At 42.9% G+C, this 18,664-nt stretch overlaps 1 protein-coding gene across 1 annotated transcript in view; it reads left to right on the top strand.

Moving 5' to 3' along the window:
* LOC309550374 (uncharacterized protein) overlaps positions 1-18,664 on the top strand; it is a gene marked incomplete at its 3' end in the record, with an annotated part of 214,372 nt that overhangs the window by 138,121 nt on the left and 57,587 nt on the right. The window contains exon 10 of the mRNA XM_082250769.1: positions 5,077-5,250. Within this exon, the coding sequence (XP_082106895.1) occupies positions 5,077-5,250 (174 nt within the window). The remainder of the gene's footprint in view (positions 1-5,076; positions 5,251-18,664) is intronic.

The raw sequence follows: 18,664 nt of genomic DNA, 5'->3' as shown, positions 1-18,664 counted from the left end.
GCTGGTGAGTACTGCTGGTGGGTACTGCTGGTGGAGGAACTGCTGGCGGGTACTGCTGGTGGGTACTGCTGGCTGGTACTGCTGGTGGGTACTGCTGGTGGGTACTGCTGGCTGTTACTGCTGGTGTATACTGCTGGTGGGTACTGCTGGCTGGTACTGCTGGCTGGTACTGCTGGTGGGTACTGTTGGCTGGTACTGCTGGCGGGTACTGCTGGCGGGTACTGCTGGCTGGTACTGCTGGTGGGAATTGCTGGTGGGTACTGTTGGCAATGGCGGGTACTGTTGGTTGGTATTGACCGCTGGTACTGTTGACTTGTACTGCTGGCTGGTACTGTTGGCTTGCACTGCTGGCGGTTACTGTTGGCTTGTACTGTTGGTGGGTACTGCTGGCTGGTACTGCTGGTGGGTACTGCTGGCTGGTACTGCTGGCAGGTACTGTTGATGGGTACTACTGGCTGGTACTGCTGGTGGGTACTGCTGGCTGGTCCTGCTGGCTGGTACTGCTGGTGGCTACTGTTGTTGGGTACTGCTGGTGGGTACCATTGGCTGGCACTGATGGTGGATACTGTTGGTGGATACTGCTGGCTGGTACTGCTGGTGGGAATTGTTGGTGGGTACTGTTGGCAATGGCGGGTACTGTTGGTGGGTACTGTTGGTCGGTATTGACCGCTGGTACTGTTGGCTTGTACTGCTGGCTGGTACTGTTGGCTTGCACTGCTGGCAGTTACTGTTGGCTTGTACTGTTGGTGGGTACTGCTGGCTGGTACTGCTGGCTGGTACTGCTGGCAGGTACTGTTGATGGGTACTACTGGCTGGTACTTCTGGTGAGTACTGCTGGCTGGTCCTGCTGGCTGGTACTGCTGGTGGCTACTGTAGTTGGGTACTGCTGGTGGGTACCATTGGCTGGCACTGATGGTGGGTACTGTTGGTGGATACTGCTGGCTGGTACTGCTGGTGGGTCAGGAACCCGCCATCTAGCTTACTGACCCGCCATCCCAGAGCAAATGGTGGAGCCAGGATTCTGTAGGGGGGGCACCAGGACGCTGCTGCTAACGGGAATGCCGTTCCCATGCATTCCTGCCGGACTCTAGCCCCTACCTCCCCATATACATTAAATCTTTGATGGTTGAGGGTATGCTTCCTATTCGGAAGACACAAAAGAAAGTGAGAGAAAATCTCTCCAAATATAGAGAAAATTCCCTCTAGCACAGCTGTCATATTAATGGCAATGGTCACCAAGACAAATAAGGAGGGTACACTATCTAAAACTAAAAGAAAATGTTGGCTTTAACCACTTACCGCAAACTGACTTATATATACATCAGCAGACTTTGCGATGTAATACCGGGATGATGCCTCTAGCTAGAGGCACCATCCCGGTACCGTGGTTTACAGCCAATGGTCGTCTTTCCGTCGGTAACGACCGATGCGGCTCGGGAGCCGCTCGATCGTTACCCGGGTGAGCGGGAGGGGACATCCTCCCCCCTCCTGCCGCCTTCCGTGACTTCGCCCGGGCCTCCCGTCCCACCGGCTGGATGGAGTCCCGATCAAATCCGGTAGCGGCTTTGATCGGGTCTCCGATGACTTAACCCGGAGGCGGCGTCCATGACGTCACGTCCGGATTACTGTGCTGCAAAAGGCGGCAAATTTAAAAACCGGCTGTATGCAAAAATGCAGTTTTCGGCGTTTTGCATACATGGAAGTGTAGTAGAGGGGTCTAGGGTCTTTTAGACCCTCGATCCCTCCATAAAGAGTACCTGTCACTGCATATTGGTAAAGATATAATAAAATATTTTCAAAAATGTGAGGGGTGTACTCACTTTTGTGAGATACTGTATATATCTTTTAAGGAGCGAGGGTCACTTTAGCAACTTGGTAACCAGTCTCGGGCCACAATGAGCGAAGCGGGCAGATGACAGGTCCATGTCCCCTCAGCATATGCAGAGCAGACATGGACACAGCCCGCTCTACTCTATGAGCCCTCCGATCCTCCCAGACAGAAGGGGAGGGATCCCCTTCTGTTTTTTTAAGTGGATCGGATTGGAGACAGGCAGGTGTAAACGGATACAAGTCCGTTTACATCTGACACTTTATAGAGGTGAATGGAGGGTCCAATTGGGTCCACCTGAAAAACATACAGGCAGACCAAATTGGATTGATCGTGTAAAAGGGGTCTAAGGCTGCTTTCACACGGATGCACTGCAGTTTACCTGCACCTCAACCGACCACAATATTCACTTCTTCCTCAGGATTACTGCAGGTATCGCTGACTGCTGCGGTCCCCTAGGCAGGTATGGCTGGTGGCTGCTGCTGGCTGTGCTCCAGGGCTGGTCCTGCTGGCTGGAACTGCTGGCTGGTACTGCTGGTGGATACTGCTGGTGGGTACTGCTGGCTGGTACTGCTGCTGGCGGGTACTGCTGGCGGGTACTGCTGGCTGGTACTGCTGGCTGGTACTGCTGGTGGGTACTGCTGGTGGGTACTGCTGGTGGGTACTGCTGACTGGTGCTGCTGGTGGAGGAACTGCTAGCGGGTACTGCTGGCTGGTACTGCTGGCTGGTACTGCTGGTGGGTACTGCTGGTGGGTACTGCTGGCTGTTACTGCTGGCTGTTACTGCTGGTGTATACTGCTGGTGGGTACTGCTGGCTGGTACTGCTGGCTGGTACTGCTGGTGGGTACTGTTGGCTGGTACTGCTGGCGGGTACTGCTGGCTGGTACTGCTGGTGGGAATTGCTGGTGGGTACTGTTGGCAATGGCGGGTACTGTTGGTGGGTACTGTTGGTGGGTATTGACCGCTGGTACTGTTGGCTTGTACTGCTGGCTGGTACTGTTGGCTTGTACTGCTGGCGGTTACTGTTGGCTTGTACTGTTGGTGGGTACTGCTGGCTGGTACTGCTGGTGGGTACTGCTGGCTGGTACTGCTGGCAGGTACTGTTGATGGGTACTACTGGCTGGTACTGCTGGTGGGTCCTGCTGGCTGGTCCTGCTGGCTGCTACTGCTGGTGGCTACTGTTGTTGGGTACTGCTGGTGGGTACCGTTGGCTGGCACTGATGGTGGGTACTGTTGGTGGATCCTGCTGGCTGGTACTGCTGGTGGGTCAGGAACCCACCATCTAGCTTACTGACCCGCCATCCCAGAGCAAATGGTGGAGCCAGGATTCTGTTGGGGGGCACCAGGACGCTGCTGCTAACGGGAATGCCGTTCCCATGCATTCCTGCAGGACTCGAGCCCCTACCTCCCCATGTACATTAAATCTGGGATGGTTGAGGGTATGCTTCCTATTCGGAAGACACAAAAGAAAGTGAGAGAAAATCTCTCAAAATATAGAGAAAATTCCCTCTAGCACAGCTGTCATATTAATGGCAATGGTCACCAAGACAAATAAGGAGGGTACACTATCTAAAACTAAAAGAAAATGTTGGCTTTAACCACTTACCGCAAACTGACGTATATATACATCGGCAGACTTTGCGATGTAATACCGGGATGATGCCTCTAGCTAGAGGCACCATCCCGGTACCGTGGTTTACAGCCAATGGTCGTCTTTCCGTCGGTAACGATCGATGCGGCTCGGGAGCCGCTCCATCGTTACCCGGGTGAGCGGGAGGGGACGTCCTCCCCCCTCCTGCCGCCTTCCGTGACTTCGCCCGGGCCTCCCGTCCCACCGGGAGACCCGAACACCCAGCCGGCACGTCCGCCGGCTGGATGGAGTCCCGATCAAATCCGGAAGCGGCTTCGATCGGGTCTCCGATGACGTAACCCAGAGGCGGCGTCCATGACGTCACTTCCGAGTTACTGTGCTGCAAAAGGCCGCAAATTTAAAAAACGGCTATATGCAAAAATGCAGTTTTCAGCGTTTTGCATACATGGAAGTGTAGTGGAGGGGTCTAGGGTCTTTTAAACCCTCGATCCCTCCATAAAGAGTACCTGTCACTGCATATTGGTGTCACAAGGGATGTTTACATTGCTTGTGACAGCAATAAAAGTGATCAGATTTTTTTTTTTTTTTTTAAAAACCTGTAATAAAGTTAAAAAAAAAATTAAATAAATAGGAAAAAAAATTTAAAATTTTAGTCACCGTTAGCTCGCACACGAAAAAAAAAAACGTATACGGAAGTCGTGCCAAGAATTAAATCGCTGTTCAAACCACATATGTGAGGTATCGCCGCAATCGCCAGAGCGTGGGCAATAATTAAAAAAAAAGAGCTACACTCTAACTCTAAACTGGTAACCGTTAAAAAAATTTAAAGCGTCGCCTATTGAGATTTCTATTGACCGTAGTTTTTCGCCATTCCACGGGTGTGCGCAATTTTAAACCGTAACATGTTGGGTATCAATTTACTCGGCGTGACATCATCTTTCACAATATACAAAAAAAAAAAATGGGCTAACTTTACTGTTTAGTATTTTTTAAATGCAGTGAAATGTAATTTTTCCTAATTTTTCCCAAAAAAATGGCGTTTTAAAGACCGCTGCGCAAATATCGTGTGACAAAAAATATTGCAATGACCGCCATTTTATTCTCCAGAGTCTTTGCTAAAATAATATATATAATGTTTGGGGGTTCTAAGTAGTTTTCTAGGAAAAAATACTGATTTTAACTTGTGAACAAAAAGTGTCCGAAATAGGGCTGGGGCTTAAGTGGTTACATACTTCCATAGAGGTGATGGATGCTTTGTTATTTTAGGTTTCAAATGTTGTATTTTTCTATTGCTACTGTTAAAATCTCTACAGGGGTTCTAATCACTCATCACTCTATCCAAAACAAAAAAAATAAAAATTTTCTGAGAGATTTATGTTGTTATATAATTAGGTTGAAAAAAAACTTGAGTCCATCTATCAGGTTCAAGCAATAGAATAATATAAAAGCTTCTTACATCCTGAGAACCCCAAAACCACAATTGATCCAGATGTAAAAACCTTTATCAATCATGGTGAGGTGATCCAATTTGCTATAACAGAGAATTCCTGCCTCATCTGCACAGCAAGCAGATGCTCCCAGTATCAACCATCATCCTTTAAAATGTGTCACAAATCTAAGCAGTGAGCAAGTTTCATTGTTTTCTGTTTTCACCAGGAAAGAGAAGCTGTGCTGGAGAGAACCTGGCCAGGATGGAGCTGTTCCTGTTTTTTACAACACTGCTGCAAAACTTCACCTTCCAGGCCCCTCCTGGCATTGATCTGGACTTGACTCCTGCTCTGGGGTTCACTAGTGCCCCCTTACCACATAAGATTCGTGCTATACCTCGCAGCTAGAAAGCTTTTTAAATCCGACCAATTTTAGGTCATCGTTGGACCAACTGGAAAATAAAAGTCCACTTTATATAGAACAATGTTTCTCAACCTTTTCTCAGTCAAGGCACCCTGTAAAATGATGCACAATCTTAAGGCACCCTGCAAAATTATGCACAATCTTAGGGCACCCTGTAAAACGATGCACAATCTTAAGGCACCCTGTAAAATGATGAACAATCTTAAGGCACCCTGTAAAACCATGCACAATCTTAAGGCACCCTGTAAAATTATATACAATCTTAGGGCACCCTATAAAATTATGTACAATCTTAGGGCACCCTGTAAAATGATGTACAATCTTAGGGCACCCTGTAAAACCATGCACAATCTTAAGGCACCCTGTAAAATTATATAAAATCTTAGGGCATCCTGTAAAATTATGTACAATCTTAGGGCACCCTGTAAAATGATGCACAATCTTAGGGCACCCTGTAAAATTATGCACAATCTTAGGGCACCCTGTAAAATGATGCACAATCTTAGGGCACCCTGTAAAATTATGTACAATCTTAGGGCACCCTGTAAAATGATGTACAATCTTAGGGCACCCTGTAAAATTATGTACAATCTTAGGGCATCCTGTAAAATGATGCACAATCTTAGGGCACCCTGTAAAACCATGCACAATCTTAAGGCACCCTGTAAAATTATATACAATCTTAGGGCACCCTGTAAAATTATGCACAATCTTAGGGCACCCTGTAAAATGATGAACAATCTTAAGGCACCCTGCAAAATTATATACAATCTTAGGGCACCCTGTAAAATGATACACAATCTTAAGGCACCCTGTAAAATTATATACAATCTTAGGGCACCCTGTAAAATTATGCACAATCTTAGGGCACCCTGTAAAATGATGAACAATCTTAAGGCACCCTGCAAAATTATGCACAATCTTAGGGCACCCTGTAAAATGATGAACAATCTTAGGTCACCCTGTAAAATGATGAACAATCTTAGGTCACCCTGTAAAATGATGCACAATCTTAAGACACCCTGTAAAATGATGCACAATCTTAAGGCACCCTGTAAAATGATGCACAATTTTAGGGCACCCTGTAAAACGATGCACAATCTTAAGGCACCCTGTAAAATTATATACAATCTTAGGGCACCCTGTAAAACCATGCACAATCTTAAGGCACCCTGTAAAATTATGTACAATCTTAGGGCACCCTGTAAAATTATGTACAATCTTAGGGCACCCTGTAAAATTATGCACAATCTTAGGGCACCCTGTAAAATTATGTACAATCTTAGAGCATCCTGTAAAATGATGTACAATCTTAGGGCACCCTGTAAAACCATGCACAATCTTAAGGCACCCTGTAAAATTATATACAATCTTAGGGCATCCTGTAAAATGATGTACAATCTTAGGGCACCCTGTAAAACCATGCACAATCTTAAGGCCCCCTGTAAAATTATATACAATCTTAGGGCACCCTGTAAAATTATGCACAATCTTAGGGCACCCTGTAAAATTATGCACAATCTTAGGGCACCCTGTAAAACCATGCACAATCGTAAGGCACCCTGTAAAATTATATACAATCTTAGGGCACCCTGTAAAATTATGCACAATCTTAGGGCACCCTGTAAAATGATGAACAATCTTAAGGCACCCTGCAAAATTATATACAATCTTAGGGCACCCTGTAAAATGATACACAATCTTAGGGCACCCTGTAAAATGATGAACAATCTTAGGTCACCCTGTAAAATGATGAACAATCTTAGGTCACCCTGTAAAATGATGAACAATCTTAGGTCACCCTGTAAAATGATGCATAATCTTAAGGCACCCTGTAAAATGATGAACAATCTTAAGGCACCCTGTAAAACTATGCACAATCTTAGGGCACCCTGTAAAATTATGTACAATCTTAAGGCACCCTGTAAAATTATGTACAATCTTAGGGCACCCTGTAAAATTATGCACAATCTTAGGGCATCCTGTAAAATTATGTACAATCTTAGGGCACCCTGTAAAATGATGCACAATCTTAGGGCACCCTGTAAAATGATGTACAATCTTAGGGCACCCTGTAAAACCATGCACAATCTTAAGGCACCCTGTAAAATTATATACAATCTTAGGGCACCCTGTAAAATTATGTACAATCTTAAGGCACCCCATTCAAAAATGTAAAACAACAAAAATCCACATCTACACACGTAGGACACCCAACGTTAGAACTAATTTATTCTTCCACCGCAAATACATCTTTGCACAGGGGTACTGACTAGTATTCCAAAGTTTCTCTTCTCGCCTAGTTTCTCTCCATCACTCTGCTAATGCAATCCATTGTTGACAGAGAGAGGAGGGAGAGGGGCAAATAAGAATGCAGTACAGGCGCCCTACGTGCTCCTTATCAACCGATGACATTATTGGTTGTTAGGACGCCGGCGGCTACATTGTTGTAATGGTGCACAATGAAAATCTGTGAGTTTGTGTAGCTAAAAGGCAGGCTTGATCCACCTGCTGACATGTATACAATTGTTGGGCAATTTTTAGGCATTTTGCCAAGGCACCCCTGAAGAAACCTGAAGGCACCCTCGTTGAAAAAGGCTGGGCTAGAATGAGAAATGTAAATTGGCTCCCTATGGACCTGTGTGCTCAAGATTCAAACTTTAAATGCCTATGAATCCAGTTCCTTCCTTGCCTTTTATTTTCCTCAATACTACTTTGCTCTTCCCAGGTCAGTTATTTGCATTCCAAGGATTTTTAGCTAATTGTGGCAGGCCTGCACCTGCTTCTCTTTATAATGAGAGGGAGTCCAGGTATTATTTTTTTCTTAAAATGATTGTAAATGATCACCTTGTAAAATAATATATTCAGTTTAAAAAAGAAATGAAAGGCAAAATCATTTTTGTATAGATATAAAAAAAAAACATTATGAATCCCTTTTTTCCCCTTTTTTTAAGTGACCACATTTCCTCTGTTCTCAGCAGCATAAGAGCTGAGGGGAGGATAAGCAGCAGCACACTGAGCTTCCCAGTGACAGGCTGTGCAGGAGGGGTGTGTCAGGACAAGTCTGATCATTGGAGGAGAGCAGGCTGAGTTCCCAGCGAGAACTGACCATGCTGTGTTTTCCTGCTTAGTGTGGTCAATTTTTAATAGGAGAGCAGAGGGATTAGCAAGAATAGCAGGGATTTCACATAAAAGGAACCAATACAAAGAGAACAGGATACTTTCTCATACAAGTACATAGAACAACAGGCATATATCAGGAATATGAAATGTTAGGGAAACAAACACTTTAGGGGGAATTGGGAATGCAGTAATGCTGGAAGTGGATAAGTATGCCTGCTATGTTCACGTGATCAATCTCAGCACTTTAATAGAGGGAAAAACAGTATGTGAATCCCACAAACAATAAATGGCATTTGTGGCAGTTTTAACAAATCATTACTGGCTAAAAATTGGACTGAAATTGTAATTTTTAGTATTTTTAAAGTGGTTGTATACCCTTACAAATACCCACTGCAGTGATTCACAGTGATCAAGCAAATCCTCCTACATATGTTGTACCTGTTTATTTGCAGCGCTCTCTCCTCTACAGCAATTCAAAGTGCACAGATCAAAGGGTATTTCAAAGCCTCCAATATGCAGAGGACAGGGAATCTTTCATGACACACTGCATAGTACAGAGCTACACTGCATAGTACAGAGCTGAGTGTAACTTGAGACCTGAGTGGAGGGAATAAACACACCCTCCTCTACACAGTCTCTTAGGTAAACATGAACAGCTGAGGCTGTTCCTCCTTATGTGATTGAGAAATCACATGCTGCCCTCTTTCCGACGGACCCGCCATATTGCAGTAGGGGCAATTGTTAGTGAAAAATGACGAACACAAGAGACCCTTCCGGTGCCACTGTCAACCTATATGCGCATCTACAAGAAGGGTGATATTGTGGACATCAAGGGTACAGGCACAATCCAGAAGGGTATGCCACACAAGTGCTACCATGGCAAGACTGGCCGGATCTACAATGTCACACAGCATGCTGTTGGAATAATTGTGAAGAAACAAGTCAAGGGTAAGATTCTTGCCAAAAGAATTAATGTCACATCTGCCACTCAAAAGAGACCGTTTCCTGAAACGTGTGAAGGAGAACGAGTGGAAGAAAATTGAAGCTAAGGAGAAGGGCTTCTGGTTGGAGATAAAATGTCAGCCTGCCCAGCCAAGTGAAGCTTACCTTCTCTGAACATTTGGAAAGGAACCTGAGCTCCTTGAGCCAATTCCATGTGAGTTCATGGCATAAAGTACTGCTATTAAAACACCGTTTTCTCAAAAAAAAAAAAAAAAAATCACATGCTGAGTGCTCATTATAAAAATCTTTTTTAACCTTTTTTATAAGTGATCACATACCCTCTGTTCTCAGCTGCATAAGTCTCTGTTAGAGCTGGAAGAGGAGAAACAGCAGTACATTAGTCTTCCCAGTGAATTTGTGTGTGGGTGGTGGTGGAGGGGGGGAATCAGCACAAGTCTGATCATTGGAGCAGCAAAACACCAGCACAGCTTGAGAACTGACCATGCTGTGCTCTCATGCCCAGTGTGGTCAGTTTTTAATAGGAACGCAGAGAAACTGGCAGGAATACCAGGTATTCCATACAAATGAAGCAATACTAAGAGAACAGGATACTTTTTCATGCAAGTACATGGTACAACAGGCACATATTAGGAATCTGAAATTCTGGGTTGACATATTCTTCAAATGGCTTTGAGTTTTCTATTTATTTATTTTGTTTTTATTTTATTTTTCTGTATACCATTGGGGAGATTCCTCTTAACTTTCTGTACAAAGACACCCAAGGAAGTAAAAGGAAATCTGTGAAAAGTGATGGTAGGTAAAACCCTCAGGACTGTTGTCACTGGGACAGATGTGTCCACTCTGGAACATAATAAACAATTGTCAGTACAAGGTGACATACACAACCTGAATAGGTTGGTCTCACTGTTCTCCACAATGTGCATTTGAGTTAAAGGAGAACTACTGGCAAAACTTTTTTTTCCCATTTTGGATGGAGCAAGGAAGGGTTATAACCCCTATCAATTTTTTTTCTGCAATCTGTCCCATAGTCAAACAGGAAGTTGACACCCCTGCAAATTATGGGAATTCCTTGCGGCCCCCCAGGTCACCGGAACTAGTGTCCCCATTGGAAGATTTCTCCTCTACAGTAATCCCCCGCTACATCGCTGTTCAGTTTTTGCGGGCCCGGTAATTCGTGTTTTTTTTTGTAATGTTATTTTACTATATAAATCATTAAAAATGAAAGATTTTTGTGTTTTTCATTGCTCTTGCTCTGTCTCTAAGTATCTTTTATGTGTTTAAATGAGTTTCTATTGTTTTAAAAGTGTGTTTAAAGACCTTAAAATGCTTCTACACGTACAGTGACAGTAAAAAAATCATGCCTACAATGCATTTTAATAGGGTTTTTCTATTTCGCGGAATTTCACTTTTCGCGGCTGGGTCGGTAACGTAACCCCCGCAATGGAGGGGGGTTTACTGTATTACTTTTCTGGGGACAACCCAAAATTTTGGATTTTCTTTCACTTTCAATGATAATGGTAAACAGGACAAATAGGGGGCACAGACAGCAATAAAAACTGACAAGTGTTCTAATCCCTCTCCACTCTATCGAAAACTACAAAAAAAGTTTTGCTTTTAGTTATATTTTAAGCTGTATGCATTTTTTAAAGTGTGCTGCCAATTTTAAGCCATTGCTTGCAGCAGTACCTCTAGAGATCATGCATCAATTCTAGTGACATGGCATGTGCACAATGTGTGCCAGATGTTCCTGGGCACACCCTAATCACCCAGTGTGGCACATATTCCCCCTGTTTAGACTGATATTTCACCAAAGCCCCCTAATGGGGCTCCTAAAAAAGTAATAAAAAAATAACAAAATAATAAAAATAAAAAATACTGACCCCATCCACTGCCTTATTGACACCAATCTCTGCTCTAGTGACACTGTCAGTATATACTGTCAGCTCTGCCCCCCCACCCCAAAACACCTTGCCCCCATGTTGATGGGGACAAGGGCCTCATCCCCACAACTGTGGCCGGTGGTTGTTGGGGTTCGTGGGCAGGGGGCTTATGGGAATATGGAAGACCGCTTTAACAAGGGAGCCCCCAGATCCTGCCCCCCCATGTGTATGAGTATCGGGTACATAGTACCCCTACCCATTCACCAAAAAAGTCTCAAAAAGTAATGAAAACAAGTGAAAATTTCTTTATTCAAAAAAATAAAAAAGTAGTGTCCCCTTTATAAATCCATCATGAGTCATGCCGCAGCCGGCCCAAATAATAAAAAGAAGCAAAAACGCTCCACCTCCTGGGACAGCCTCCCACCGAATGCCTGTTCTGCACTTTGACATTTCTTATATATAGGTAAGGGGTGGGCCCACCTGGCTAAATCACCCGGTGGCACCACCCCGTCTGACGTCACAGGCCCAGCATGCATCAGTCTGTGACGTCAGAAGGGGCAGTGCTAATGAAATATAAAGTTTAAACAGGTTCTATATGTGTGATGAATTCAATAATGGAATACATACAGTACATGAATACTGATAATCCAAAAGTTAATTAATATATAGTATGTAAAAATATCAGCTTAATAGGGAAACTACAAAATGTGTAGGTGTGATGACTATACAGACCATGATACTGGCATAATATTAAGTTGCACCAAAACTGATGAATTCCTGATGTTAAGTTAAGTCAGAAAATATACTAATTATAATAATGTCTTGTCCCAGAGTCCCTCTGCAAGAAGGATATTGAGTAAGATCTGGAAGATCCTGGGATGATATAAGAAGTGACAATGTCATATAGCAGGGGGGGAGTACCGCGCTTTAAAGGTGCTTAATAAAATTAATTAATACGTATTGGTCATGCTAAATAAAAGTGCTTTAGTGCTTCCAAATATAATAATCCTATATATCCCTATGTGCATCCCACCATCATTTATAAAATAAATTTAATTATTAGTGATAAAATTGATTTCTCTTCAATACATAAATAATCTCTTATAGGTGATGTAACTATAGTGCTTAATAAAATCCACAATCCATATATAAACTGGTAAAAATTATTAAAGTGCCAGTAATAAATAATAGTGCTCTTGAGTCCACAATAAATATATAGTTCAGTGATACAAGTATTAAAGCGCTGAAGTGTCCTTGAAATAAATTAAATAAATAAAGAGGTTGTGTTCAAATAAATCTTCTTTCCCAAAATCTCATGCAGGTGCTCTTCCATGCAGTGACCACTAGGTGTCCTAAGCGCTCACCTCAATTCCCTTTTTAATACACCTTGTATTATATGCCTCTGAGTAGTATTTCCTCCTTCTCTGTGGCGTGTAGGTCCCGCTATTAGTGACCGAACTCCCTCCTTTGTGGATCGGTATATCAGGAGATATATGTGGAACCTTTATGTCTCCGAAATAAATGGGCCAAAATAGTGAAGTACAGCCGGTATTTTTATTAAAATAGACTTAAAATGAAACTCACATTGCTTTTCGTCTTTCTCATTGCATAACACACGTTGCCTATACGTCACTTCCGGTTGGCGTCCTACGCGTTACGCTGCGTGCCCACACAGCTTCTTCCAGGGATCCCTGCACCTGCATGAGATTTTGGGAAAGAAGATTTATTTGAACACAACCTCTTTATTTATTTAATTTATTTCAAGGACACTTCAGCACTTTAATACTTGTATCACTGAACTATATATTTATTGTGGACTCAAGAGCACTATTATTTATTACTTCTTATGTTATGAGCTCACTGGCACTTTAATAATTTTTACCAGTTTATATATGGATTGTGGATTTTATTAAGCACTATAGTTACATCACCTATAAGAGATTATTTATGTATTGAAGAGAAATCAATTTTATCACTAATAATTAAATTTATTTTATAAATGATGGTGGGATGCACATAGGGATATATAGGATTATTATATTTGGAAGCACTAAAGCACTTTTATTTAGCATGACCAATACGTATTAATTAATTTTATTAAGCACCTTTAAAGCACGGTACTCCCCCCCCCCCCCTGCTATAAGTATCTGTATTGTGTAGGTTACCAATAACAGTACCTGCAGCATTAAAGGAGATAAATAGTTTGCAGATAGTGACAGCGCGAGAATTTCACCAACCTCTTGACAATGTCATAGTTCACTCTCATTTTAGACTGCCATCAACTTATAAACCCCATCAAACAAGGGGGCTGTACATTGCAACTTTTTAAAACAGATGGTCTAAAATGACTTCATTCACTTGTGTCAGCCAACTAGATTCCAGCATAATCTAACTCCAGAAGTATGTGAGGCACTCCAATCCTTGAGAAAACAAAAGGAAGTGGTTATAAAACAAGCCAATATGGGAGGAGGAATGTCTTACAAGATTTTGAAGATTAGGTCCACGAATCCACAGACTTCAATGCTAAATGCAGCCTTCCTCTCAGGAAATTTCTAAAGAAGGGGTATTCTTAGGATTTCATCCATGTAGCTTGTGCAAAATATCAACATCACTATCTCAGTAGAGAAGGTATTACATCTACCACAGAACATTATGCCAACAAAAAGGGTCTGTTGTTCATCACTCAATGAGGGATTCAAGCCCATTAAAATAATTGTTAAACTCTTCACCCCAGCCCCACACATATATGCAGCCTCTCGGCGTGTTGGCCTTCACACCGAGCAGTCTCATATCTACAGCCCTGTGTAAACCATTTACCGTGCTAAGATTGTGCTCCCTGTATGCTCCCAGCACTGATGCCAGTAATTCCTGAAAAGCTCCCGACGCATACTCGCGATCAGGAGCTTTTTATGATCATGTGACTGCTGTGACAGCCAATCACAGCAGTCACATGACCCGAATGCCTGCCTCTGCCTCCCGGCTTTTAGAACCAGGGCCAGGAGACAGTCAATCGGAAGGGGTCATTAAACACTGGGAAATACTGAAGAATGATCCCAAACTGGGTCCAATGCTTTCTGAGAAACCCAAAGTGGTTATTCAGGGAACTAGGAGCATGAAAAACTAGCTCCAAGAAAAGTATCATACCCATGTTCTAAGACACTATACACCAAACTTTTTTTCTGTTAATTGCATGTATCGTTATAAAAAAAAAAAAATGCCTCACTTGCAAATGTATTCCTCATTGCTTGAAAACCTTCTGTGATTCTAAGAATTACACTACTAAGGAATTTCTCATCTGCTGTTCCTCCTATGCTGTATACTGTCTCACCTGCCCTTGTAGCCTGCGTTATGTGGGTTGCACTATAAGATCATTCCTGACCAGAGAAGGTGAGCACAGGCGAAGTATCAAGCAAGACTCCCCCAAATATAGTGTAGCAAGACACTATTCTGGCTACCATAACAAGGCCCCAACATACCTTCAAACTTTTGCAATCCAATCCATTTTTCCTTCCATCCCTGAAGGAAACTACACTATGTGCCAGGAACCGTTCTTGTAAAAGAAAGTGTAAATTCTAATAGTAACTGTATTACATTTTTTATGCTTTGCTTATGTATCACACAATGTCCTCATTATGCACACATGAATGGCTAATAATGTTTTGATTATGTATTTGCATTCTTTTGAGTTATGAAAAGAAATTAGTCTGCCTATGTTACGCCCCTTGTTACCATAAAAAATACAATTGTAATTATAAAGTAATAACTACATAAGTATGTGTATAAAATAAACTTCAATTCTGCCTAATAAACAGAACAGTTTTTTGGAAAGATGCTGAGGGTATCTTTTGTGTCTGTTCCCTACTGCAGTAGTTATTATTCATTCAGAACCATTGATCAATATGAGGATAGGAGTTGCCTATCTATATAATTTCCAGAACCGTTCTGAATTTTTCAGTTGGACAGGCTCTCCCCAGGAGGGCTAAAAGAAAAACTTAAGCCCCGGAAGATTTTACCCCCTTCCTGACCAGGGCCTATTTTGCGATTCGGCACTGTGTGACTTTAACGGACAATTGCGCGGTCGTGCGACACTGTACCCAAATGAAATTGATGTCCTTTTTTTCCCACAAACAGAGCTTTCTTTTGGTGGAATTTGATCACCTGTTCGATTTTTTGATCATGCGCTTTAAACAAAAAAAGAGCGACAATTTTGCAAAAATAACAATATTTTTTATATGAAATTCCCCCCAAAAAATGTAAAAATCTAAATTTTTTAACATTTTAGGCCAATTTTTTTTTTACCATATGTTTGGTAAAAAAAAATCGCAAAAAGCGTATCTTGATTGGGTTGCACAAAAGTTATTGCATTTACTAACTAAGGGAAAGATTTTTGTCATTTTTATTGTTTTCTTTTTTAACGAGTAATGGCGGCGATCTGCAATTTTTTTTGCGGGACTGCAACATTGCGGCGGACAGATCGGACCCTTGACTGACATTTTTGACACTTTTGGGGGTACCAGTGACATTACTACAGTAATCAGTGCTATACATATGCACTGTTACTGTAAAAATGACACTGGCAGTGAAGGGGTTAACTTTATTTGAGAGGGAGGGGTTAAGTGTGTCCCTAGGGGCGTGATTCTAACTGTGATTGGATGTGGCTGTGTGTGTAACAGCAGAGATCTACGGTCCTACATAGCAGGACCGTATGATCTGTGCTGTTACACAGGGGAGAATGACAGGCGGCTTTGTTTACACTAGCCGCCTGCCTTTCTCCCACTGTACCGGAGGATCGCGAGTGAGCGGTGGACATCGGGTCCACAGCTCACTCACGTGGGGGGGGGGGTCCGTGAGCGAGCGGGAGCAGTCGGCAAGTGGTTAAGGTACATTAATAATTTAGTTTATTCAACATGGAGCTTAGTTATGTAGCATGAGGCTGTATATTCTGCAATATTTACATTTTTGGTAAACTCGGTCAATGAATCCAAGCTTTGCAAGCTGAGATAACATGCACTGCATTGAGGCATTCAAATAATTTCACACTAAGTACCAGCAAGAATGAGTCCCTACATTTAAAGAGCACCTATCATTTCAGTTTCATCATGGCAGTGCTCTATTAGCGGGTGTGACGGTACTCACTGTCACTGGGAGTGAAAGACAGATACTTAATGGTTTGGATTGCTTCAAGTAGGACAGTAATATTTTTCAGCAATATCTCTCAAGGAATATGAATATTTAATCCCACGTTACACTGTGAGACCTATAGCCTGTTGCCATGAAGTCTGTTATACCTAAATAATCATAGCAATTCGTAGATGTGGATTCCATGTACTTCAATGTAGGAGACGTACAGACTGTCATTGGCAGTCTTGTCCTATTGTCTATCCATTGAGAAAGAATATGGATTGTGTTAAGCCTGCCTGTCCCATTGTTAAATGTTAATGACCTCCCATTGTTCTGTCCAGATGGCTAGATAATTAGTTCAGGTTATTTCTGTTTCTGTATACAATTTCATCTGCATATGATAATGTAATCAGGCAACCCCTGACCTGTGTGTGGTAATATGATCAGGAGGGGTAGGTCCATGCTGTATATAAATTCTGTGTGATTGTGTAATAAAGAGTGATTCTAGTACAAGCTACGTTGTCGGCTAGCTTTGTATGGAGGGTGGCTGGAATATTTGGTATCTATGTTCATGACTGCAAGGAAGCCTTATACTTATGGAAGACCACAAACACAGTGTGGGTCGGCGGTTCCATTACAGCTGGCATCCACTCACCTGCTCACTCAGCTTGTGTCACTGCTGCATCACCAGCCATCCCATTAAAGTGAATAGGACTGTCAGTAAGTAAACAGTGGGTCAGAGGAGAAGCCACTGCGGGACAGAGATGACAGCTGCTGTTTAAAAATTATGATAAGTCTATTTACTAGTGATTTAAATTATGATTTAAATTGTTAATTACATTGAATTGATTTAAATCAAATCCACCCTGACTGTAGCTATATGGGATTGGTCCTAGATAGGAGATGTGTGTTCCCATTGTTTAGGTTATGGTTTTGGAGTACTCAGGGATTCTCATTCATCCCTGGTGAGAGGTTCCAGTCAGAAAGGGGAAAACTTGTCGTTTACCCAAGATTGTTAAGTCCTTATATGGGGCTTCGATTTCAGAGACTTGCAGAGACTTTGGGGTAGGAAAGAGCCTTAAACTCTTAACTGCGTAGACTGTGGCCCCAAAAGGGTTAACCCACCTGCAGGAGAGCCCTGAAAAGGATCAGTGAGGAGTCAGAGGTGTTTGTAAATTGCAGTGGAGCAGAACACATCTCTATGAGAAGTCTGGCTTGTGACTGAGATACTGGGAAAACATTCTGAAATATTGAGACATTTCTGGACCCCTGAATAGGCAGGAACTTTAAAAAGTATGTGGTGGGACAAGAGTGGGACAAGTGTTTGATGGCGGTGAGCCAAAATTATATTTGTATGTACCAGAACTATACACTGTTTTATTAAATTTTTTTCCATGCACAAGTAAGCTATTTTCATTCAAAGTGGTTGTAAAGCCTCACGGTTTTTCACCTTAATACAAAAAATATAAAAACCTTCTATGCTTCAGCTCCTCCAAGACCCTACCCCCCACCTTTTTCTTATCTGAGCCGGTTCAGCGATGTGCACAAGCTCAGCGGCTCCAGCATCTGTCTCTCTCCTCATTGGACAGATTAATAGCAGCAGGAGCCAGTGGCTCTGTCAATAAATCCAGTAACACGGGAGCAGGGGGGCAGGTCGAGTCCCGATGCCTGTGTCAATGGACGCGGGACTTGGTAGCGAGCCCGCACGGGTGTCCCCAGGGAAAAGCGGCTATCCGTGGGGGCACCCGATGAAGAGGTGGGGCCTGGAGTGCCAGTGGAGGACCCCAGAAGAAGGGAATCGGGGCTGCTCTGTGCAAACCGATTGCACAGAGCAGGTAAGTATAGACATGTTTGTTATTTTTATATTTTTTATATTTGTAACTATTTACAGACCACCCACCGTGTATTTACAACAGTACTTTGATGTTAAATACCGGGGTTATGGCAGCAGGTAGCTGCCAAAGCTCCAGATCCGGAATCTGCCTAAAGTGGTCTTGGTGGCGGATTCGCTGCGGGATCACTATTATGGCCCCCCACCCCTCCTGCTGCTTCTCAGTCCTTTTTCCCATTTATCGCCGTCGGTAGCGGGCGAAAGGGATCCAATTCTGTGCACAGATGGGCAGGAAGTTGAGTGGGGGCAAGATGGGCCCCACTCGACACCATGCCCCTGGAGGACCAAAGCGATGTCAAACGTCACTTCTGCCCAATGGCCTTAAAGGGACAATTTTTTTTTACTAGCAAAAGAAAAATTATTTATATATATATATAAATGTATATATATATATATATATATATATATATATATT

This window comes from Pelophylax lessonae, assembly GCF_965119305.1.
Source record: "Pelophylax lessonae genome assembly, chromosome: 3".
Lineage (NCBI taxonomy): Eukaryota > Metazoa > Chordata > Amphibia > Anura > Ranidae > Pelophylax > Pelophylax lessonae.
The sequence above is the reverse complement of the archived record's forward strand: the minus strand, read 5'-3'. Positions and strand labels throughout refer to the sequence as shown.